The sequence below is a fragment of the Astyanax mexicanus genome, chromosome 1 (assembly GCF_023375975.1).
Source record: "Astyanax mexicanus isolate ESR-SI-001 chromosome 1, AstMex3_surface, whole genome shotgun sequence".
Lineage (NCBI taxonomy): Eukaryota > Metazoa > Chordata > Actinopteri > Characiformes > Acestrorhamphidae > Astyanax > Astyanax mexicanus.
Genome location: NC_064408.1, coordinates 18626843 through 18652520, shown reverse-complemented (window position 1 = coordinate 18652520; position 25678 = coordinate 18626843). Strand labels below are relative to the sequence as shown.

The 25678-nt window shown below is 37.3% G+C and overlaps 1 protein-coding gene and 1 long non-coding RNA gene across 5 annotated transcripts; one reads left to right on the top strand and one right to left on the bottom strand.

Moving 5' to 3' along the window:
• Window positions 1-1801: 1801 nt before the first annotated feature.
• On the top strand, window positions 1802-25678 carry rnf224 (ring finger protein 224). Of its 4 annotated transcripts, none has more exons than XM_022667788.2 (4): window positions 1802-1945; window positions 21810-21969; window positions 24387-24594; window positions 25343-25678. In XM_022667788.2, the coding sequence occupies exons 3-4, from the start codon at window positions 24391-24393 to the stop codon at window positions 25622-25624; spliced, it is 486 nt and encodes a 161-aa protein (XP_022523509.1). In that variant the 5' UTR covers window positions 1802-1945; window positions 21810-21969; window positions 24387-24390; the 3' UTR covers window positions 25625-25678. The 4 variants fall into 4 exon arrangements, with proteins under 4 accessions (XP_022523509.1, XP_015456258.2, XP_015456259.2 ...); XM_015600772.3 differs by lacking the exon at window positions 1802-1945 and adding an exon at window positions 23599-23657 and having other exon boundaries at window positions 21018-21969; XM_015600773.3 differs by lacking the exon at window positions 1802-1945 and having other exon boundaries at window positions 21018-21969; window positions 24390-24594.
• On the bottom strand, window positions 2917-7905 carry LOC125798335 (uncharacterized). Its single transcript, XR_007437211.1, has 2 exons — window positions 6830-7905; window positions 2917-5802 (listed from the first exon to the last, which is right to left on the bottom strand). It is a non-coding gene; the product is annotated as an uncharacterized LOC125798335 (long non-coding RNA).

Below are 25678 nucleotides of genomic sequence, written 5' to 3'. Positions count from 1 at the left end.
ACTGTTAATTTTTTTTGATATGCCCACAGAGGTTTACTGCCCAGAAGCCCCTAAATATTTCTTTCTCTCACAAGTCTCCAGTAGTGCCAAAAATGCCACGTTTTGATGTTTCGTGTTTTGGATATAAACCAAAACCTTTTTCTTCAGTTCTTTCACTGTTGTTCTGGTCGGGTTCGAGGTATTGCTTGTGTGACAAGTTACCCAGTGGAAAGTAGTGCTACAGCCATGCTCTTCTACTGTGATCTCAAGGAACTCCTGATACATAAGAGAGAGAAGAAAAAACACAGGTGGGGCCTTCATAGACAACAGTGGGTATTACAAAGCAAGCTTCAGGGTTTTTCTTTTGTTACTTTGCTTGTTCTTTTTTTGTTTGTTTTTTTTTGGAAAGGGTTTCACAGCTAACTACATACTTTTTTATATATGTAAAAAGTAAACTGTAAGGTACTTGAATCATTAAACTCCTTTAACACTTGCATAGATTTTAAGTACAGTATAGTTGCAAATGCAAGAAATGTCTAATAAATTTTTGGAATATTCTTTAAAAAAAAGAGTGGTGGTGTGTCTTTGAGTTTTAGATTTTCCCATAGATCCACAGAATACGGAACATTTTATTTAATCACCTTTCTGGATACATCGTGATTCCTCTCTTGCTCTCTCTGTCTTTTGTAGAATAATTTTTAAAAGTAGACCAAAATTAGATTTTCAAACAAGCCTAATTTTGCAAACCTGGCAACTCTGGTCTGGCATGACCACCCACTAAATTTCGCTATGGCCAGTTGATTTTCTACTTTTTTTTGATGTTTGAGTCTAAATAACCTAATTTGGGTATACATGTTTCAGGCAGTGAACAGCCATAATCACACATACAACATGCTTTACCAATTAGATTCAGCAAATCCTACAGTCATGTGAGCTTGCAGAAAGGTTTCCATTGTTCATTGTGGAACAAAGGGAAGATTCTATGAATAAATTTAAATTAGAGTTAAAGGGTTCGTAATTAGAGAACACTGCTGATAATGCAGATCTTAGACAATAGGGCAATTTGTTTTACTAGCGGGCTGTAATTTTGGACAAGGACATGTTTTAGCCTTATTTACCCTGCAGATAGTCGCTCTGTCCACACAAATCTGGATATTTTAACAATTTATTAAACTATTTAATAGTTTCTATCCCTCTGTTTTTGAATATTTCTGTTCACACAGATGAAACGCTTCCCTCATAATGAAATAAAAATATTTCTAAAAATAAAGAAGAAAATATAGAGATTTAATTCCAAATTGTGAAGTGGACTATGAGAGTCAATAATAAAATAATAAAAATAAAGTCTAAATAGAGTTTTAAAATTTCAAGATTTCAAAATTAATTATGTGGAAATGCTTACATATAGAGATATTTTCAGCAACAGTTGGAATTCTTGCATTTCCACTAAACTAATTTTGCAATCTGTTCCTCTATCCAACTTAATTGTTACTTAATTTCCAGATGGTGGTGCCCAGAAAATTACCTGAAGGTACTGTGCACATAAAGACTGTGCACTTTCTAAACTTATTGTCTTGTTTTAAATGTCAGGGTCCTCAGAATTCTACCAATAAAGTGTGGAGATACTTTGATAATGGTGTTAAAAAAAAGTGATTTCTTTACATGGGTAACACTATGCCCCTATCACTAGCATTGTAAATGTATTTCAGAATGCTGGGAGTGAATGGAGGTGGGCTATTCAACAAAAGTTTGTACTTCTTTTCATGTTTCACTACAACCCAAGTCTGTTTCACACCATATTTCTCATTTCCCTTCTAGTAAGTCTCGCCACCCAGTGGCTAGGCAAAGCTAAGTAAACAAAACTTTTCATAAAAAGAAAAAAGAACATTTCAGACGAGTCGAACAAGTCACTTGAGTGCTGGGTGTGAATCTACACAGATTTCTCTCCTGAAAACTGTTTATTTGGGTGAGTAAAGCGCTTCCATTTATTTACAGTAAGCTTCGATTTCCACTAAAACTGGAGCATTAGCATTAGCGGCTAACAGCTAGCTGCTGCTCCAGCAGTGCTGGCCGGGGTTAGCAGCAGGCTACAGGCCGATAATACTAACCTCTAAACGGCAAAAAAGCTAGTGCTTACTGTGGTTAGCGGCTAATGCTAATACTGCTGAAGAATTAAATTGAAACTCCTGTATAACTCTGCACTTCAGTGGAGTGTCTTTACGCTCCTTACAACCTGACTGGTAAAATTCATACATAAGGTTCAGCGGATTATAAGACACACTGACGTTTTTGGGAAAATTAGAGGATTTTAAGTGCGTCTTATAGTGCGAAATATTTGGTACTTAACCATTTAAAAATATGTATTATGGTCATAAGTACTGTTATTGTAAGCTTTATTGTTATATATTACCCTTAAGCTTTTGTCTCCTAATACAGACCTTAAAAAGCCTTTTGTAGTCATGGATAAAAAAACTGTAGACTGCACCTTGAACGTCCTGGTAAAAGAACATTGGCAGGTGATTGAGTTTCGGGACGTGAAGTTCCAGTCCAGAGTGAAATGCATTTTTCCGAACTTTTGTCAAAACCAGTCAAGCTAGAAATTTCAACACACTGCTCAGCAGTTTTCCAGGAAATATAGCCAGCGGCGCTCCCATTTCTCTCCCTCTTCAAGGTCTTCTGTCTAAAACCGGTTCAGCTGCTGATGTCATGTTACTGCCAACCTGCTCTGCTGCAAGTCGAAACCATAAATGACAGGGACCGAGTCAGCAGCTCAGAAAAAACATAGAGGAGATGTGCTCAGATAGAAATCTTTATCTGACATCACCACAGGCCCACATTTCAAGTATCTGGTACAAACCACCAGACACAGTCAGAGTGTGAATGGGAAACCATGATCTTACTTCAGGACATTTAATAAATACATAGTCTTTTCCAAGGTTCTTTTTTAGTTTTAGCTTTTATTCCCAATATTTTACAACATTTCAAAGGACATTGTTTGTCTAAAATTAGCTAACCACCAGCAGTGGTGTCCAACCCTGTTCCAACCCTAATCCACCCTACCTGCCTTCAGAAGTTCTTGAATTGGTGAAATGAGTATGCAAGATTTGGTTTGCTGGTAAAACTTGCAAACACACAGTATTTTTACACACAGTACATTCGGGTAGTTCTCTGGGCGTCACCATCTTAAAATTAAATAACAATAAATAGACTGACAAGCAAGAATGAATAGGTAGGATAGAGGAACAGATTGCAAAATTAATTAAGTGGAAATGCATGAATTCATGCATTTCCAGAAGAGATGTGCTCAGATAGAAATCTTTATCTGACATCACCACAGGCCCACATTTTAAGTATCTGATACCAAACAGTAGACACAGTCAGAGTGTGAATGAGAAACAATGATCTTACTTCAGGACATTTAATAAATACATAGTCTTTTGCAAGATTCTTTTTTTTTGTAGTTTTTAGCTTTTATTCCCAATATTTTACAACATTTCAAAGGACATTGTTTGTCTAAAATTAGCTAACCACCAGCAGTGGTCTCCAACCCTGTTCCTGGAGAAATATATCTTCATGCAGACTTTGGATCCAACCCTAATCCATCCTACCTGCCTTCAGAAGTTCTTAAACTCGTAAAATGGGATTTGGGTTGCTGGTGAAATCTGCTGGTTGGTAGTTCTCCAGTAGGAGGATTGACGAGCACCACTCTACAAAAAATTGTCTCTATATGGGAGAGAATTGTCTGTGTTTGTTCATATTGATTGAAATCGTGCCTGTGTATCCCGTGTGTATAACCTGTAGGCCAGAAACATTCTCAGCACAAGTATTTGCAAACTGATTATCTTGTAATTAATAATTACAAGATATCATGCATAATCAGGGCCTGTATGGGTGGCCCCACTGCAAACTAGACTAGTTTGTCCATGAGTTCCATGCTGGATTGCCAATGATGAGCCCAGTTAAGATCAGTGATGGTAGCAGGAGGGGTTAAACATGGAATGCATTCTGGTTGTATAAGGCTATAGTTAAACATGAGGCCCACCTGAAACCCACCTATTCCATGTTCTCCTCATGCAATACTTACATTATGTAATGTTACATTATTGTGGCATTTAAAACACTAGTTGTATTCCAAAGTCTAAGCTGCGAGTCGAGGTAGCAGGTGCGTCCTCAGTATGACTGTCCTACTTAACCCCTTCTTGGTAGCCGGCTGGTTGCACAGATGGAATTGTCTAATGTGACATTGTAGTGAAGTCAACAGACATGCCCCACCTCTTGCAATTGTAAAACTAATTTTGGTTGCTTTTTAATTAATTCCTGTGTGAAAATAAATCGTAATCGTTCAGAAGCTTTCTTTTCCGCAGTTTCACTCAATTTTTGTGGTGCTATTTTTTTCACTCTTTAATTTGTACATGAACAGAGAATTGTGAGTACCTGAGGGCTACAGTTTCATCATTTGCATCATCGAAATCGACTGCTTGCCTGTCACTGTGGTGCACTTTGCACACTTTGCAGCAACTCTCTCATAGTTCTTGTGCTGAGTATGTTTCAGGCCTTTGTCTAGTATTGTTCGAAAGGCATTTCAGGTTGGTCGTTCCCAAGAGATTCTGTGAGATAATGGCTCTCTAAGTTCCTTTGTGGCTAGTCAACACAGAGGACAAGTATCAGAACAGAAAAAATGTGCCTTTGTTGTGACTTATACAAAGCTTGCTCTGTACAAGACAGTTTAGAGGGGTGTGGCCCAAATGAAACTTAACACCCCACCTTTGCATAGTGGTACAAAGACCCTCAGATGCTCAGGTGGTCTCAACCAAATGCCATCTCACATTAAACCAAAACAAAGAAAAAAGTCAAAGATGGTAAGTCATGTGTTTGGATGTTGTTGGAATACTGTTGGAACTGTTGGAGCAGGTAAGCAGGGTAACTTGGGTGGCACAAAACAAACCAAGGCAAATATAGTTTCTAGGTGCATATGCTGTATGCTGTACTTTGACGTCACTTACACAATACCACAGTAAACTGTACCAGTTGCCTGTATAGGGTGGTAACAATAGCATTTAAGAACTTTAAGGCACAGGTCAAATATGGCTTCCTCAAATGGGAATACTGTTTGCAAAGCTAATCCTTTTATCTACAATAATTATAAGTATCTTATGCAACGTAGAAGAAGCAGTCTGTTCAGTTTAGTCTATGCTGGACTCTTTGACTCTTTGATATCCACAGTGATGAGGTGTCCAGTCTCTTTAATAAAGCCTCAAGCTTGGCTTTTACAAAAAGCCTCAGTGTTAAAAAGGTAGGTCTTCACGGCTGTCAATTGTTCAACCAACAGAACCAGCTGTGGAGCTGCTCTAGCAGGCAAAGCAAATTCCACTCTGAGATTTGTATATCCGTGGAGCAGCCTGGCGCTCACTTCTTCCTCCGGCAGCGGCTGCAGCAGGTGTAGCAGCGGCCCACTTGCTCGTCGTCCTCCTTCACGGTGTAGGTGCCCTGGCTGTTATACGGAGGAGGCTGGTTGCCATCTCTCGCCTCTCCGTAGACGGGCACACCAGATGAATTCTGTTCCCCCCCTTGAGGCTTGAAACTTCCGTAAGGGTTCTGGGAAGAGGTACCATTGTAGGCGCTCTCCAGGGTCATAGGGTTAAGGATGACCGTACTGTTGTCGCCATATGGGCGCAGCTTGGCGCGGGGAATGGTGACATTGCCATACGGATTGTCCAAAGAGAGATTCATGTCTGTGCTACCTTCTGGCAATTAGGCTGGAAGCTGGAGTGGCGCTCACGAGACTGATGTTGATACTCCTGATGTTGCAGGTTGGCTTGACATCTGAGGAAAGAAATGATTGTGATGATTGGAGTGTCTATGGATAGTCTTTTATAAAACATACAGTACTTGAATTAACAGCAAGTTGTGTATGTAAGAGAAAAGTACTAAGTACAAGGGTGTGAGTGTATTGAATCGCCGTAACAAGAAGTATAATCCAGCTCAGTGTTGTGGAAAAATAATTTTGTATCTCCTTCAATGGATAGAATTATAAAATTGTGAGAAAAAGAGAAAACAAAAGTAAGTGTGCTGTTGAGTTTAGTGCCAGGTTTCATCATAAAAGAGTAAATTAAGGATGAACCAAAGGTGAAACATTTTAACCAGTTTTGGTTCATTTTAAGCTAAAGCTTCCACCTATACCTTTTCGTTTTTTATTGATTGTTTAAGATATAGGATGTGATTTTTTTTCTCTTTTCTTTATTAACTATGTTTTATGTGTGTATATGTTTTCCAAAAAACGAAATAAACTAAACTAAAAAAAACATTTGCCATTGCATAAATTAAATAGTTTGAATCTGTGGTACATTTGTCTTACAAATATACAAAACTACAATTTATTAAATAGCTATTTAACACTGAACACTAACATTTAATAATAATACAAATTTTACAGTTTATTTATATAGCGCTTTTCAAGATTCTCAGAGACGCTTTACATACGAAAATAAGGCAAAAATTTAAAGGCAAAAATGACAGCAACAAACCAACATGCCAACAAATCACAATATTGTTTGGTATAAAATGTCTATTTGTTTATCCTCAACTTTTTATGTAAAAAACTCTTTTTACTCTTTTCACTTTTTTGCTATTTTTGGACAAATCATTTCGGCTGACAAATAATTCCATATTTAATGATCTCTCAGAAAAAGCCAAATTTGATCAAATTAAGGCAAAATTAAATCAAATACTATCCCACTATATTTCAAATTTCACACACACTTTAAAGTACACCCAACCAGACAACATAACCTCAAGTGGCAGATCTGTCTGTAGTAAAAGTACACAAACCAGAAACTAGAAAAGTTCTTACCTGTTCCTGGTGTGCTGTGTGGAGGGAAATGCTGGCTAAGTGTCTTCGGTCCCGGCTGTAGGTATAGGTGTGCTCGGTCTCCAGGGATCTCTACAATAGCTGTTTTCTCTCCTGTTCAGTTCCCGAAACGTAATGTGGCACACCTGAGCAGATAAGGCAGTGGAGAGGTGGCAGGCGAGGAGAAAATCATGTTCCATTCCAGCCTGACAGGGAGTGTGTGTGTATGAGTGTATGTGTAACCCCGCCCTTGGGTGTCCTGGTACAGTCACAGTGTGAAGGAGTTAGGCGGGGAGGTGGGGGATGGGAATTCAGCTAAGGAATGTACCTCCCACCTTGCTTAGCCACACAGGTGTGTGTTTTTAAATGACCAGTGACCACAGTGTGCATAGACTGAATGAGGGACATTGTTAAGCCAAGAGATTTCAGCTATGGGCAGTGATACACCAACACAATGCTAATCAAAAATATAGTGTATACTACAGGGATGGTGCATAGTAGTTAGTAGTAGTTAATAGTTTTTAGTAAGAACTGTTGACTTCAGTTTCAGATTTCAGTGCCAACTATGGCTATGTTCACATTCCCAGGCTGAAGTGACTCAAATCTGATTTTTTTTGCTCAATGTGGCTCAGATCTGATTTTTTCATGGCTGTGTGAACATGTCAAATTTGATTTTTTTCCAATCAGATTTGAGTCACTTTCATATGTGGTCCTAAATCAGATACGTTTCCAATCCATGGACATGCGAATGTGAATTTGGCATTTACCCATGCGCTACGTGCTCCTATCTCGTAATTGAATTCATTCAGGTTTGTAAGTATTTGGACATTTTTGTCATTTTTGCTTCTGTACAAAACCCCAGTGGATGTGAAATGAAGCAGTGAGAACTTTAGACTCACCTTATCTGTTAATTTGAAATGAATTGGAAACTGAACACACCTAGACATGAAACTGCTTATCAGTTAATAGTGTAGTACCTGTGTAAATAAAGAGATTCTATAAAATGACTGTAATTACTAAACATTTCACCCAATATCCTTGTTAAATCGTTCTATTTTAAACTACAATCCTTCAACTACAACTGTAAATAAAGACAAAATAAAAGAATCAGGATGACTGTCCAAATACTGAAAACATTCCAGAAGAAAGTGTTTAAGTGAGCTTTTCATGATTCACATGACTTAAATTGGCATCTAAACTCCTGCATAAACATATGAAAAGCCTTATCCAGCTTATCTGTTTGGACTGTGTGTATGTTTGACCACATTCCTCACGGCCGGATGTAAAAAAAGAAATTCCACATGAAAGGCTATTGTATGTGCTGTGTGTGCCTGAAACTACTCCACCTACAAAACTCCTCTGACGTCGAAATTTCATCTTACTGCTTTGGAATGTCCATCGGATTTCGTTCGGTTCGTTTAAGAGTTCTTCTGTTTTACAGTAACAAATAAGAGTTTGTATTAGAGTACAGTATCTTAATACAATATTCCCAGACATAAAAAAGCAATGTATTAAGGGTGTTTTCACACCTGGTTTCTATGCCACGGATCAGTTGATCAGTTTGTTGAAGCGTTTTCTTCCTCTATTTGGTTTGGTTTCACACAGGCATAAACCTAAACATACCAAAATATGCACCGTGCGATAAACCATGTGAACACATTGTATCCTCTGATTGGTCAGAGCTGTCTGGTGCGGGAGCAAGAAAGTAAATATAGCAAAAAGATTCTTTGTTTCAGCGTGTATATGTGTGCAGTGTGAAGCTGCTTTAACACAGAACGCTGAAAATTTGCCAGTGCACTTACAGTGTTTTTAATAGGATGTGCAGCGTGCAGTAGTAAACGACGGAGAGTCGCGCGGCTGCGAGCAGTGAGAGCTGCACATACCGTGCGTGTCAACAGCATGCGGCAAAAGCAGCATTTGCTTATAGCTGGTAATTTGCGTGATCTGGCTAATATATCAAACTAAACTGCACCTCATCAGCAGTTTAGCTTAAAGCTCACCTTCCGTCGTTTTTTCTTTCATTTTAAAATGTCTAGTTGTGGTCTCTAGTATGAATGAATGACATGTGAGCCGTTTTTGTAAAAAAAAAGTGCTCAGGTGTCTCTGTATAGCTCTTTTTTAATGGACTGTTTTAGGGGTGTGTCCAAAATGACCGGATTCCAGCTTTGCTCATGAATATTCATACATGCAAACAGCATGCAAATATCTCTCCTCTGATTGGCTAGGAGCACTGCGACGCCCCTCCGCCGCTCTGCCGCTCACTGCCTCCCACCTCCTAACTGATGAGCGGTGATGTTGCGTCGCTTCACTCCGCCTCTGGGAGTTTCTCGAGCCAAGGTGGGCTGGTCTGTGAGTTTCTGCCTACGTAGGCAGAAAGATAATTCAAAATTCACCCGTTTTTCGGAGGGGGGGAGGGGGGATTTCTTTGCTTAGCTCCTGCAGACAATGGGGGCTGCAAAACAGTTTAATGTGCAGGTGTACACATTCAACTCGGAGAGACCTACTGTATTCCACAAAAAACAAGAAAAATCGGATTTTCGCGGAAGGTGAGCTTTAAATAAATTAACTATATTTAATAGCTGGGTCAGATCGAGACTGGATCTCACAACAAGCGAACCGCTCCAGAGTTCGTTTGGGAATTTTTTATCCAAAATTATTTACACTCAATAATCTTATGATAAACATATTTCTGCTCTTATCTAACTATTCAAGTTGTAATGTAAACGGTATACTTAGATTTCTCAAAACAGACTAGAAATCTTTTAGGGAATTTTGATGGAGAGCTGGATTTTAATTAACAGATTTCTTAGTGTATGTGTTCACTTACTTTTTTCAGCATTGTGTTTTATTAGAAACCATGAAAATGAAGATCCATATTTGCCCGTAATGATGCAGTCGTTGTAAAGTAGAAATCTGATTATTGTCTGACTCATGCAAACCCAGTGCATAGAAACACCAGATTAGAAGTGGTATGGTATGGTATGGTATGGTATGGTAGCTAACCTCTCTGGACATGAATGGAAGAGAAAAATTGCTTGATGACGCGTTTTTTAATTATGCGTTTATTGCACTATTCTGACAACTTCAGATAATTTGATTTTGATCTAATCTGATCAATGCATTTACATGTACTTGGGTAATCAGATAACGGGAAAGCTGTCGATAATATAATTCCTCATGTGTGACCAGCCTATAATCCCACAGAATGATGCGGGAACTTTCTTTACTGGCAAATACTGATCTTTTTCATAGTTTCTAGTAGCAGTGCTGCTTTCCTTACAACTTTCTCAGTTTTGCTGCATAGATGGAGAAAAACGATAAGATGGAATAAGCCTGAATGCGCAGACTGAGACATTTGAGTACAAAGTTAAAATACAGCTCACGTTATCAGACTTCCTAATCAGATTTACAGTATATTCTTTAATCCAGTCTACAAAACTGAACAAATATTCTGTTCTCATACCTTCAATAATCAGACAACTGCAGAAATCTGTTTTTGTTCATTAACGAGGTAGTAAAGCATTAAAGCTGTATTATGTTCAACATGTAAACGGAATAGTCATGTTTGAGGTATGAAGTACTCCAAGTTATGAATTGTGTTGATGGCCTTACATTTTAAAAGGCTAAATTACGCAGCATCATCTCAATGTACACATACTGGTTTTAACACATTCCTGTCAGGCCTCCTGATGCCACAGTGTTAAAAGTGAGTTTAGCTTCTGCTATGTTTAACTGAATGGAGTGCTAGGAAGGAAGGCAGTGCTGAAATACTTCCTTTAAAGAAGGACAGGTAGAACTGGCCTTACCTAATCCACCCTTCCATTGAGCACATACTCACACACACACACACACAAAGGCAGATACTTTATAAAATTCCCTGATAATAGCTGGTGTTTGCCGTGTGGTAATGAGTCTAATGCTGGGTTTCTCTGTCAGCTCTGTATGTTCACTCTTAATTCCTGTAGGAATGGTTATATTTGTAAACGGCCACAACAAAACCCCTGAAAAAAAACACAGGACAAAGGACAATTAAAGGTCAGGTGTTGTAGTTGAGTGGTCAGAGTGAGTGACTGTGTAACTATGAGTGTGTGTTTAATACATAAACACACGATGACATTTTTCCACCCAAAAAACTAATGGGTGTCAGTATCTGTATGTGTAATGTTTACTCTGATAAATATTTTACTTAGAAGAATAATCAATGTCTAATGTAAGTGAACATCTTCACAGTAAAATTACACAAAATGTGGATCTTCAACATTTTTTAACTTTAATTTCAAGATTAAACAATCTTAAAGGCACAGACTGAAAAAAAAACAGTAGAGATCAGAGGAAAATTATTTGCCCCCACAGATTTCTTTTGTTTTTGCTTATTTTAAGTCACACTTACATTTTAATACATTTTATATCATATCAGACAAATATAAGAGTAAACAATGTTTTTAAATTATAATTTCATTTTCAAGGAAAAAAATCGTTTAGAGGTGGTGATCTTCGGATCATTGTCCAAGTACACCTGATTTTAAGGTCACAAACTAATGTCTGGACATTCTCCTCCAGGATGTTCTGGTAGAGAGCAGAATTTCATCAATTACAATCAGTTGTCCAGCTTCTGAAGCAGCATAGCAGCCCCAGATAATCGTACTAAAACCACCACCATGTTTACCGTTCAGTATGATGGTTTTTTCTAAAATTATGTTTTAGTTTTACGCCAGATGTAAGTCCTAGAAATCATCAAGATGTTTGCTGGCGAATGTGAGACGAGCCGGTGTGCTCTTTTTTTCCTTTAATCTCTCCCATGGATTCCATTTGCCCAATTTCTTTCTTATTATTGAATCATGAACAATGACCTAAACTGAGGCCTGCAGTTCTTTAGATGTTGTTCTGGGTTATTTTGTGACCTCCTGGATGGGTTGTTCATGACCTTTTGGGGTAATTTCTGTAGGCCAGTCACTCTGGGAACTGAACTGGGAAGGATCACCACTGTTTCATGTTTCCTTCATTTGTGAATAAAAGATATCACTGTGGTTTACTGGAGTCCCAAAGCTTTATAAATTACTTTCTAACCTTTATCTGATGTCAATGATTTAGTTTTGACATCTGTGTTGATTTTTTTTTAGATCAGGACATAATGTTTTACTTTTTGAGATCTTTTATCTGTTTCATGTTGTCAGACAGGTTCTATTTAAGTGATTTCTTGATTTCATAGGTCTGACAGTAATCAGGCCTGCTTTTGGTTAATGGAATTGAACTCAGCTTTCCTAAAAAATCATAGTTTATCACAGTTAATTCATGGGTGCAATTACTTTTTAAAAACTGATTTTGGATTTTATATTAAATGATTTAATTTATTTATATCTTTTTTAGGTCAGGAAGGTTTACATATTTAATAATATATTTTATAACAAACCTGTGCTGTCAACGTTAGCACATTAATCTACAAAATCTGGAACCTTTAATGCAAATTAATCACATGACCAAATTTTCAGAGCCTGGAGACGTATTAGCGCTACTGTTGTGTTCAAAAGGTAATTAGATGACTTTTTATTTATACTGAAAAATGGATTCAATCTTATCACACACACTTTTACTCAGCATATTATATAATATTAACATTTTAAATCTTACAAATTTAACATTTATTATTAAACCCTTAAGTCTTAGGAAAAATTATTAATTGTGATTAATCACAGAATATTGTTGTGTCTTAATCTGAATATTTTTAATCGGATGAAATCACTTATTTATTATTAATATTATTTGTTTTATTGTGGAGATTGTAAAGGGTTATGCCAGCATCAGTTGTCAATATGAGTCACAGTGTGTTGACGAAGGGAGGGGACACGATTACATATTCTGTGGTGGGGTGGTGCTGTGCTGTGTTTAGTCATTTGCACATGCTTTCTCTCTCTCTCTCTCTCTCTCTCTCTCTCTCTCTCTCAGAGGTCACTGCTAAACAAAACAGTAAGGAAGGAATCCAGTGGTGCAGTGCTGTTCCTCCTCTCGTAGAGGAAAACTGGTTCTATTCTTCCAGAAACAGATGGGAAGTTACATAAGGATTTATTTTTACTTTAACAGCAGCAGATAGAGAACTGCTGAGGTAAGAACCTGGAGAGTCCAGTGGGAACGGAGCAGTCAGAGCCACAAACCAGTGGGGGGCTGCCTCAGCAAAATGTGCTGAGCAGTATTGTAAAATCTGTGCTGCTTACATAGACTATTTTCACACCTGAAAATTTGGACCAGGGTCCAAAACAAGCAGTGTAACAGATTGCCCTTCTTTCTTTATGAAGTATCTTTATGAATTAGGGTTAATCTATAGTTTCAGTAAATACAGAACTCTCAGAAAGAGTAAACATTTGCAGACATACTGCTGCATGACGCACATGCAGGATTTTTTTCTTTATTAATAATTTTTTTCTTCTATTGTTCAACTAACGGATGACGTTAACCTGTGATGGGTCTGAAAATTTTCACCCTGCAAACAAACCGAGCCACGGTTCAGTTGATCCAAACCGAGAAGACATCATGTGATAGCATTGTCACATAACAATGACTTAAAACATCATCAGATTTTCAAGTCCTAGAAGAAGATAAAGAAAACCCAGTTAAACAATTAAGTTATTATTAAGGAAAATTATGCAATATTACATATGTGACATTTACACTTCCGATTTGGGCTACTTTTAAATTTGAATTCTTATATGTATTTGATTTCTGACAGTGCAATTTAGTCTGAACAGCCAGATCAGAATTCATGTGACTTTTTCATTATGGAAAAAGAAAAAAGGCCAGGTGAAGATGGCAAAATGAATGTAGTTAGAAGGGAAAATGGACAGCAGCATTGAGTTGAGGGCTTTGGTGACAGAAAACCAGGTAACAGACCTCATAAATATTTGGACTAATGTGTTCCGTTAACAATTAAAAGGCTTGTGTGGCAATCTCTCAGTGTTTCTAATGATATAACCAAACACAGCACAAAAATTAAAATCTGTCTGTGGCTGAAAAGCGCCCTTTTATCGCAGTGAACTTAAACACTTTCTTTTTGATAAGCCTGAACTCGAATTTGGGATGAAACGAAACTTATTGAGGAGCACTGCTGTTTGGCTTGTACGTGTCACTTGAACAGCACAAACAGTTCATTCATGTTAGATATGGGACACATAAAAAATATTGTGTGAACAGCAGAAAATCAAACTTGGGCCATTTTTAGCTGCTGTGTGAATGCAGCTTAAGTAAATCCAAATTTGAAGTTGTTACTCAGCTTCAGGGATCTGCGGTTGTGGATCCAGACCCTGCTCTGGTTTGGTCTGGCTCCATATAGAGGTTTGATGAACTGACCATGTTAACTTACCGCAGTAAATATATGTGATACTCTCGGGAGCACGTTTCTAATTGAAGCTAAAGCAATTAACTCTGCTTTTATCAAAAAGACTGTGTGTACGCGCTGCCGAGAGGGGGTGCTTTTCATGGTGGGGGGGGCAGATTTAGGCCCTACTATGGTGCTGAATTCAGCACCTCCGCCAGGAAGAGCACCCCCTCTCGGGAGAGGCTGCAGGTGACGTTTTTTGTTCCTTATTTCTTAGGAATCAGAATAGAAAAGTATCTTGGGTATTTCCATTTTCTAAGTAAAGTTAAAGCCAGACACTGGCTTTTCTTGGCGGGGGTGCTGAATTCTGCACAACACTGTCACAGCAGTGAATTGCAACAATAACAATATACTGAAATAAAAACGATGTTTTGTTCTGCTAACAGACTAGGAGGGTTTGGGTTATCTTAACTGCTGCCAAAAATCTCTATGAAACGTAAGGTTACATTCTTTTTAATAAAAGCACCCCATCGTAAAAAGTGCTCTCAGTAGTAAAAATTAAGAACACAGGACCCAACGCTACTGAGTTTTTTAAAAAGTGTGGAGAAAATGTAGGTATACAATAGAATTGACATGCCAATACATAATAATAATAATAATAATAATAATAATAATAATAATAATAACCAAATCTGTTGTTATACTTTTTTAAATATTAGGGGATGACTGATCAGTGTTTGTCATATGTATATAATTCAGACATTGCATAGTTTTTTTCTAACAACAGTAAATGTAATGTGGAGTAACATGTTTAGATTATAAACATGTTATTTATTTGTGATTAACTGTAATTCTGCAATAAAGTTCTAAGTCACTATAGGGTGGGCTTTAATTAATTTTAGCATATGTGTCCCCCCAATATCAAATCTGTCTTACGCCTTCGATTGTGGGTAGACTTTGGGCCCACTGTGATCCTGACCATTACATTACATTACATTTGGCAGACATCACATTTTCCTGACCAGGAAGTAGCAGATAGGAAACTGGATGATGGATTAGATAAGTTTACTGTCATACAGATGGGTTTAATAATGAAACACAATAAGCTTATACCACATAAAGTACATTGTAAAGTGTGTTGTTGTACCACTATTGAATACAATCTGAATACAATCTGATAGTACTATCTGGTAAAAAAGTAATACAGAGAGTCATTTAAAGAGCTTCTAACCCATTTCATTGTTCCCAGACATTTTTTCACCTTGAGGATTCTCTTTCAGTGTGAAGCTCAGAGATTCTGCCCTGTTATTTGACCAAACTGTTTTCAGTTGAACTCAAGCTACATATACAGTACCCTGGGGGCCTGATGCTACATGTAGCTATGCCTGAGACACAGCACAACATTCACACAAATTAGTGTCACCCAGTCAGACAGTCTATTGTCCATGAGATGATGGATCAGACAAACCTTCTTCTGTAGAGCAGTTCAGGGTAAATGGTGCTCAATGCACTGACGGAATCGAATAACATGAATCCTTCTGGTCTATATGTTGTGTCTACATTGTTGCAGGCTTTAGTAGGTAGAAGACTGCTTCTTCTACTCCAGTCCCATACCACAGGATTGTCGGTTTGAATCCCTGATTGCTGATGCAGATGCTGCTTGCCATCAGCGGCCAGAGTCTGAGAGAGCACAAATGTGTACACTAGATGGCACTCTCTCTTTCTACACATGACTCCTAGTGTGATGTTGGTCAGCACAGCACAGGTGTCTGTTAGCTGATGTCTAATAGTGCGCTAGATACCTAGTGATACTAGTGATACTACAGCAGCAGCAACAGTTCACAGTGAGCTGGTGGCTGATATTACATCTGATAGAGGCAGTCCTAATGAATGGGTGGATTAAATGGCCTTTAAAATTGGGGCCAAAAAAGGATAAAATGTAAAATTTTGGTCTCAATTAGCAAAGGTATGTTTTGAGTAGAAATACAGGAGAAAGAATATCTCTCCAACTGGCATGGGGGTGGATGCTCGGAGAATTCTAAGTCTCCAGGTTATCTGCTCCCTTGGTCCTGAACCAGTTATTTTGCCCTTTTTTGAAATTGTCGTTTGAACCCAAGCTGGTCTAACCAATTATTTCATAGTAATAATGTGTTAACCTCCCCCAACAGATCATTCCAACATTCTTTCAGGCCCTGAAAGTGTCTAATGTGAGTTACAGCTTGAACATTTTCCCAATGCAAAGAAAGGATTTCACAAAGCAAAGAAATACAATTCAGAGAAACATCCTAATTATTTTAGAAAGGGAGCAGCCTGTCTGTTACATACCTCCCAAACCTGTCTGGCTATAAATAATACATTAGACGGCACTCTGTTCTATATAGAGTTCTCAGTAAATCTGTTGTTGTTTTGTATACAGAGTGACGGCACATGAGGACGACCGCTCTAAATACTACAGTCCTGTGAACACTGGTGTAGAGAGTAGACAGCAAAACCTGACGGATGTAAAGCTATCTGCCAAAACAAGTCCTTCCACATCTTAACTCACACTGAGCTTTCAAAAACAAAAACCTGCATCAGTTCAGCGCGTATGTGGAATGAGTGCGACAAAGGATTTAATGGCCTTATAAAAGTTACAGTATTTTCTTTGGCACAACACGGCAGACAGGCGTGGTGGTAAGAAATGCAGCAAGAGTAAAGAGCAGCCATTACCATTATTACCAACACGCCACAGCAATAACAGAGAATATGAGCCATTAACAATAGTGCAAATACGGTGCAGCAACAACAAAGGACATTATACATTAAATAATAATAGAGAATATGATAGGCTAAACAGTAATACTGCAGCAGTCTGTACTTTTGAAAGACACACACAGTCCTTTCAACAAGTCCCAGAACAACATGGACTGTTTTTAAAGGTACATTTGGGCTGTAACTCAAAAGCTTAACAGGGGCCGATAAGCTCTTAAACTGTGTGGAACAGGTAGTAGTTTATGACCCCCCCCCACTGGTATGTATGATTGATTGATTGATAGATTGATAGATTGATAGATAGATAGATAGATAGATAGATAGATAGATAGATAGATAGATAGATAGATAGATAGATAGATAATGTATTTAACTATTCAACTGTTCAATGTATTTAACTATTCAACTATTCATTATAACTATTTATTCATGTTCTAGTCAATCTCAAGCAGTTTTTTTACAAGGTTTCTAAGATGAAGATGGTTACAAAATTCATATGACATTTAATAAGCCAGTTTAAAAGCAAGTCCTCTAATTCTTTTGATTTTCTCTCAATAAAGTATTTATTTTAAATAAATGGTTTACTGTATGTTTAAATATTTGATATTAATGACAAAAACACTCCTGTTAATGGAACTCACTCCTGTTACTGGCACTCATTCAGGAATGAGTTTTTGGCATTAAATTAACAAAAACATGAAAAATAGCTAAATGGTGGCATAGATGGGACACTGAGCTCAGTGTAGTGAAATTAATTGTGCCAAAATTAGCATTTTAAAAATAAACAAATAAGATCTAAGAATTAATTTAGGTAACAGAACAAAGTGTTGAGATTGACCTCCTTAGTCATAGTTACACAAAATAAGATCAAATATACAGAAAAACTAATGAGGGAACTTAATTTTGGTCTTCCCATGATCTTCAGAAGAACCAACTGATGTCACTTCCTGTTGTAGAGACTTTTAGAATGTTGCGGATGTTTTAGATGGGGCAATGTTTCACTGTAACAGGACTGAGTGAAACCCAGGGACACAACTAAAATGTGTATTTTAACTTAAATATTATGGATTTATTAAAAAAATATTTTTAAAGCATACACTGTGCTTAATAATAACATGTATTTTAAAGTTATATTGTGCACACATATATACATGTAATTTCCTGGGGACCGAAATAGCACCGATTCGGCGGAATATGCGTTAAACAATTTAGAGAATGTCAGGCTGCCCAGTTAAGTTGTAAGTGTCGAAAATCTGGTAGAAAGCTTTCTCTAGACTAGAGAGTACAGACAGGTTTGTCGGAAGTATAATTAGGCATTTAATTAGGCCAAAAATGCACACAATCCTTATCAATTAGGCTAAAATAAAAAAAAATAATAAGAATATGTTACATATAATATACCATTTTAGAGTATACGTTTATAAAATGCCCTAAATACTAAGCTTTGTCATTATATTTGTGAGATACTTCTGCTGCCATCTAGTGTTTGAAATCCTCATGTACTGTAACTCAACCTCCATGAAAAAGAACATACAGTACATAAGCTTAAGCATAAAAATCTTCCCTACTGATCACCATCACTCATCTTCCCATATTCATTTGTTTGAGTTTGTTTGGTTGAGATAAAGTGTGGTCATAGCACAAGGGGCATGTTGACGTGCAACTGCTCCTGAACATATACTGAACCGTGTACTGGAAATAGACATTTATGGAGAATATTTTATAATACTAGTTAATTACCTAAGGTATTTTTTATTAAGAATCTTAAAGTTTAAAATAATAAGATATATGGTTAATAACATATATACAGTTTTTTTTATTAATTTACTTTAGTTACAACAATATGGCAGAAAATGGCATGATAATGTTTGTTCCCTGCAGATGTTGTGATAATGTAGTTTAATTTGACCATATATACAGTATAATGGTGACAGAACACACTTTGAGACACCAACATATTTAGCCAAAATCACAGCAGTGGACGTCTGTGCCGACCTGTTGTAGGATCTCTGCTGGGCCTTGTCCATATGTCCCTTAATCAGAGGCCAGAGGCCTTTTTAAGAGAGGCCTGCATGTCCTGTATAGACTCCAGATAGTAGAAAATGAAAATACATTGTATTATGAGTTAGAGTTTAATCTGATCTTGAGTATTTGGCAATACAATAGCCAGTCTAATAATTACTCCAAAAACTGGTATTATTTTTAATGAATACAATATAAAATGTGCTATATTTGAGTGTCCATGTACAATTGATAACAATAATCTTAAAAATAATGTTATAGTAATGTTTTTTGTTACTTCACAGTTTGTTACTTTACTGTAAATTTCCCACCTGTGACCTCAAAAGAAGAGTTGTTGATGCTCATAAGGCTGGAAAAGATTTGAAAACCATCTCTAGAAAGATTAGACTCCACCAATCCACAGTCAGACAGACTGTGTACAAATTAAAGAAATTCCAGACCATTATTTCCCGCCCTAGGAGTGGCTGACCAACAAAGATCACACCATGAACAAGGAATGCATTAGTTTGCAAGGTCACAAAGGAAGCCACAGTGACTTCTAAGCCACTAAAGGCCTTTATCACATTGGCTAATATTAATGATCATGAGTCTACCATCAGGAGAACACTGAACATCTATGGTGTACATGGCAGGGCTGCAAGCAGAAGGCCACTGCTCACCTAAAAGACCATTGCTGCTTCCTGCTGTTTCCTAAAACTTACAAGCCAGAACACTACTGGAGCAGTGTTTTGTGGATTGCTCAGACCAAATGGATCTTTTTGATTTAAATGAGAAATGTTGTGTTTGGAGAAAGGAAGGCACTGCTTTCCAGAGAAAAAAAATATTTTCCCATCTGTGAAACATGGTGGTGGTATAGTTATAATTATATTTTGGGCCTGTTTTGCTACATCTGGGCCTGAACAACTTTACAATTAATTCAGAAATGTTATGTTGGTGGGACTTCTCAAGTAAATTGCTACTCCAAATTTTTACCATTCTTTGGCTTCCTAGACTTCTGTGCTTAGGGTCATTGTCTTGCTGCATGACCCATATTCTCACATTGAGATTCGGCTAACAGACAGATTTGGGTCATGCAGCAAAACAATGACCCTAAGCACAGAAGTCCTACTACCAAAGAATGGTTAAAATATTAAATATTTAATAATAAAAAAATGTTTTAGGTTGTAGTTTGCATTAGAAAAAACCCACCAACATAAGAGAGCAGAAGCTGTTTATATGAAGGAATGGACCGAAAGTGCTCCAAGATGATGTGCAGGACCAATCAACATTTACTGAAAACATTTACCTGCAGTTACTGTTAAACAAGATACTAAGATATACTACTTTTTTGTCATTCATAGATATGTAATACATATTGTGAAAGCCTAATATTTTTGCCTTATTTTTGCCTCGTCTACTTTTAGAAAAAAGTAGGTGTGAATATCCAACAAAGTTTTATGTCAAATTTCTGCAGAAACACATACAGCTCTGGAAAAAAAATAAAAGACCACTTAAAAAATATAAGTGTCTTTGATTTTACCTAATTGAAAACCTCTGGAATATAAGCAAGATGATAATGGATGATCACAAGCCATCAAACCAAGCTGAACTGCTTGATTTTTTGCACCAGGAGTGGCATAAAGTTATTCAAAAGCAGTGTGTAAGACTGGTGGAGGAGAACATGCCAAGATGCATGAAAACTGTGATTAAAACCATGGTTATTCCACCAAATATTGATTTCTGAACTTGTTTTCTTTGCATTATTTGAGGTCTGAAAGCTCTGCATCTTTTTTGTTATTTCAGCCATTCTCATTTAATGCAAATAAATGCTCTAAATGACAATATTTATATTCGGAATTTGGGAGAAATGTTGTTTGTAGTTTATAGAATAAAACAACAATATTCATTTTACTTAAATATATACCAATGAATAGCAAAATCAGGGAAACTGATTCAGAAACTGAAATTGTCTCTTAATTTTGTATAACGTTCTATATATTATAAATTTTAAGCACCATTGTATCTCCTTCATTACATAAAATGAACCAACTTTCCCTTATTCCCTCTCCTATCTACTATCTGCTACACTATCTTAGTGCTGTCAGCCCACAGCAGTGATAAAGTTGTGAGGGCTGTACTATTGTTGGGATGATTAAGTCCTCTAACCCTATAGAGCAGACCCATGCTGATGACAGGCTGTCTGTAGGTGGCTCAGCTCAGGTTTCAGCCACTCTTTTGTGGCGGCTGTAAGTTGATAGACCTTCCATCTTCTACTGTCCTCCCACGGCCAACTGACCTCCATTCAGATCACCACATATACATTCTGGACTGGAGTGGAAAATACAAGCATACGGACTGACCTCAGAACAGTGAGAATCAGAGCTGAGAGTGCCCTCCCCCTAAGTTACTGTAATGTGAGCTTGTCTTGCTTTTCACCTGCTTAGACAGCTGATACAGAAGACAACAGACATGGGTTATACTCCTGGCAGGTGATACTGGCTTGGTTTTGGTGGATTTTCTTTAAAAGCAGAGATTAAGAGATCTGGACTACCGGACCAGTTTTACTACAAGATTGAGCTGCTTTTACACATGTATAATTAACACCACAGGGCAGCTGGAGGGAAATACATCCTTTAAAAAGGAGGCAAACAAGTGTGTGTGTGTGTGTGTGTCTGTGTGTGTTTGTGTGTAAGGCGTGGGTGCACAGTGACAGGCGGACCTTAAATATTAAAGACTGTGGAAGCACACATTCTCCATTAGAGAGGGTCTGGTGTGGTTTGAAGCGAGACTGAAGTGATACAGGCTAAACCTCAGTGTTTTAAGTCACATATAAGATAAGATTCTATCTTAGGAAAGTGTTTTTGAGTGTTTGTGAGTGAGTGTGTGTAAGTGAATAAGTTATTGAGTATTCATGTACGCCTGCAGACAGGTGCAAAACCAGCTGGTCAGTGACATGACTGGAACAGAAGAGACTAAACCTGAAAGTGAATTCAGCCAGCTGTCCATGCTGATATGGATGGCTCCATGAGAGGACTACCACTACTGGAGCTACAGAGGACAAGCTGGAATCTTCAAATTCTGAGAGGTAAGACAAAAACATATACAGTACCAGTCAAAAGTTTATTTTTTTCTTTATTTAATTTAGTTTCTACATTGAAGATTAATATTAAATACATCAAAACCGTTAAGAGACACATATGGAATTACGTAGTAAAAAAAAGTATTAGTCCTTCACAATCCCCTGACCTAAACCCAACTGAGATGGTGATTTGGGATGAGCTGGAGCTTCACAGCATGAAGGAAAAGCAGCAGCTATTGTTCAGCACCTCCAGCAAATCCTTAAACATGCTGAGAAAACTATTCCAGTTGACTCTCCCTCATGAAGACAGTGAGATTAATATACCAAGAGTGTGCAGTGTTACAGAATAACTCTGCATGTTTTCCTGTATAGCTTTAATATGGTCAGTATTACATTTACAATGGAGAAAATCATAAAAAGAAAGAAAACACATTAAATGAGAAGAGTTTAATCCAACCTATTCACTGGTACTGTACACTAATTCATTTTGAAATATAATTAATTTTTATATTTTATTCAGTTCAGTGTAGCAGTTCAGGTATTTCTGATACTGTCTTAAACTGTTAGGTATTGTCATATGAATAAACACATTCATATATTAATATTAAAATTAATACTTTTAAAGGGAAACCAACAAATGTTCTTTAAAAATAACCTTTTTTAGGACCACAGAAAAAAATACATTTTAAGAATGGTTGAGGATGGTATTTTGAGAATAAAGTCGTTAAAAGAATATTTAGAGTGTTAAGTCGAAATGTTTTGAAAATATAGTCATACATTTTCAAGTATGAAAAATAGTAATATAATTTTGAATACGGTCAATTTAAAAAAAAAATATTCTGTTTAAGTGGCTGGTTTATATCACTATAATGACCCAAAGAGTCATAGCAACCTAGCTTAGCACAGTAAAAATAAACATTTTGTGGTTATTATTATTTTATTGGATAGTGCTGCTGTCCTCTCGGTGACCTCTTGGTGCTCTATGTGCTTGTACCTGGTCTCTGCTTAGCCTAGTATTAGATTTTAGCCTACTAACATGTTTTCTTTGTGCCTTAGCTTGCGTGCAGTGCACCACCATACATCTATGTTGTGGTATCTTGGCAATGGGCTACCTTCACTGGCTTTTATCCAGTCTGGTAGAGTTAGCTTTTAGCTTTTTTAGCTGATTGATGTATTATGCTTACTGTTTATGTGTTTCTGTAGTTTGCAATGCTGTTTATGACACTACAAATGATGTAATTTTTGACAGGTCATGTTTATTACAGTAAGAATCAGGTTATTAATAGAAAACAGTTCATTTAGTGACAGGAAACCAATTCAAATACAGTGACCTCAATCATCCTCTGAGCTCCATTTGATAGCAATGAACATATTCTGAACATTTTACACTCTTGACTGACAGACATAAATGTATCTCATAATGACTTTTTCAGTAATCTTTTCTACAAAGACATTCCAGAGGCCTAAAGAATGTAAATGTTTTAATTGGCTTCCCACAATTATATTAATTTGCTGTGTCAACTTTTGGTTGTTGTTATTCAGCTTAGATGAGACATAATCAACATGGAACACAATAAGTATGATCCATTTTCAGAATATAACATTGAATACACATGAGATGTTTTATTCATTTAGAACTCACTGGCAGCAGCACATCTCAAAAAAGTTGGTATGGAGCAACAAAAAAAGTAAAAGTAAGTGGTACTAATATATAACAGCTGCAATGAGAGAAATTTGCAACTGACTCACATGACTGGGTAAAAAAAGCCTTTTAGACAGGCAGAGGTTCACCAATTGACAAAAAAAAAAGTCTACAAATTTGAACAATTTCAGAAAAACGTTCCTTAATGTAAAATTGCAAGGACTTTGGATATTATCTACACCTACTACATCTGCACCCATCATCTAGAGTACATCATATCATCAGAAGATTCACAGAATCTAGAGAAATCCCTGTGCAAGTACAAGGTACAAGGCCAATGGTCAATAATGATGCTGGTGATCTTTGGGACCTCAGGTGGCAATGCATTAAAGCAGGCATTAACGATTCTATACTGGAAATCACTGCACAGGCTCAGTATCACTTCCAGGAATAATTTTCTGTGAACACAGTTCACTGTGCAATCCACAAATGTAAATGTTCATGCAAAGAAGAAGCCATATGTCAACATCTTTCTGAGTCACTGTCGTCTTTTCTAGGTCAAAATTGGGCAAACTTTTGTATTAAAACATTTTGTATATGTTTTATTATCAGGTCTTAAAACAAAACAGTAGAAGTTCTGGAACAAAACATGAGTTTGTGTGTGTTTAAATCTGTCCATGCTATAAGTGCTGTTCATGTTATGTTGTGAGAAGAATCAATTTAGAAGGAATGGTCAGATTTCAGTGGTACTTCAAGTTCTATAACAGTGGTATTTCTTCAGCAGAATGACGGAGGATGAGGGCCCAGTGCCGGAGGTTCCAGCAGAGCCTAATGAGGAAGTTCAGCCCTCTAGGGACAGTCGAAAGCTGGACTGCATTATCTGTTTCAGCGCCTTTAATCTGGCAGAGAGACTCCCAAGGAAGCTCTACTGCGGCCATACCTTCTGCCAGGCCTGCCTGCGGAGACTGGATACCGTCATCAATGAGCAGGTGGGTCTGCAGTAGAACTGCATTTAATGTAAAACAGTTACAAAAACTACTACAACACAACTAACCAAAGCATTTGGCAAAATGATGACCACTTAAAAATTATGATTTTCTTTGATTTTACCAAATTGAAAACCTCTGGAATATAATCAAGAGGAAGATGGATGATCACAAGCCATCAAACCACGCTGAACTGCTTTGATTTTTGTGCCAGGAGTGGCATAAAGTTATCCAAAAGCAGTGTGTAAGACTGGTGGAGGAGAACATGCCAAGATGCATGAAAACCTGGATTAAAAAAACAGGGTTATTACACCAAATATTGATTTCTGAACTCTTAAAACTTTATGAATATGAACTTGCTTTCTTTGCATTATTTGAGGTCCGAAAGCTCTGCAACTTTTTTGTTATTTCAGCCTTTTCTCATTTTCTGCAAATAAATGCTCTAAATTTTTATTTGGAATTTGGGATAAATGTTTTTCGTAGTTTATAGAATAAAACAACAATGTTCATTTTACTCAAACATACCTATAAATAGCAAAATCAGAGAAACTCGTTCAGAAACTGAAGTTGTCTCTTAATTTTTTCCAGAGCTGTATGTGTGTCTGAGAAATCTAAAGCATGCTCCCATATTTTATTGTAACTGAAGCTGACAATTTCTGATCATTCGTATCAAGCTTCTGATAAAGACATACAGCTACACTGAACTTTTTTCACTTTTAATCTGTCAACACTTCTCATCTTTATGCCCTAGATGTGGATTCCTTGTCCACAGTGCCGACAGAACACCCCTCTGCCTCGTGGGGGTGCTATTGGGCTGGACCTGGACCTGGCAGCTTTCCTGGGAGTCAAAGCTGAGGCAGAGAACCAGAGAAGCAGCCCTCAGAAAACTCCTCTGGAGACCAAGTCTTCATTTGTCAAGCAGCCCATCACAGATCAGCCTCCATCTGCCTGGGCCAACGTGGCGCTGGCAGAATCCCGCTTTCATAGGAGTCCATGCTGTAGGCGGTGCCTGCTCTGCTGCTGGTGGTGTTAGATCCAATAAAAACACTGGACATGTGACAAATTAAAGGAAAAACAGTCTTTGGAA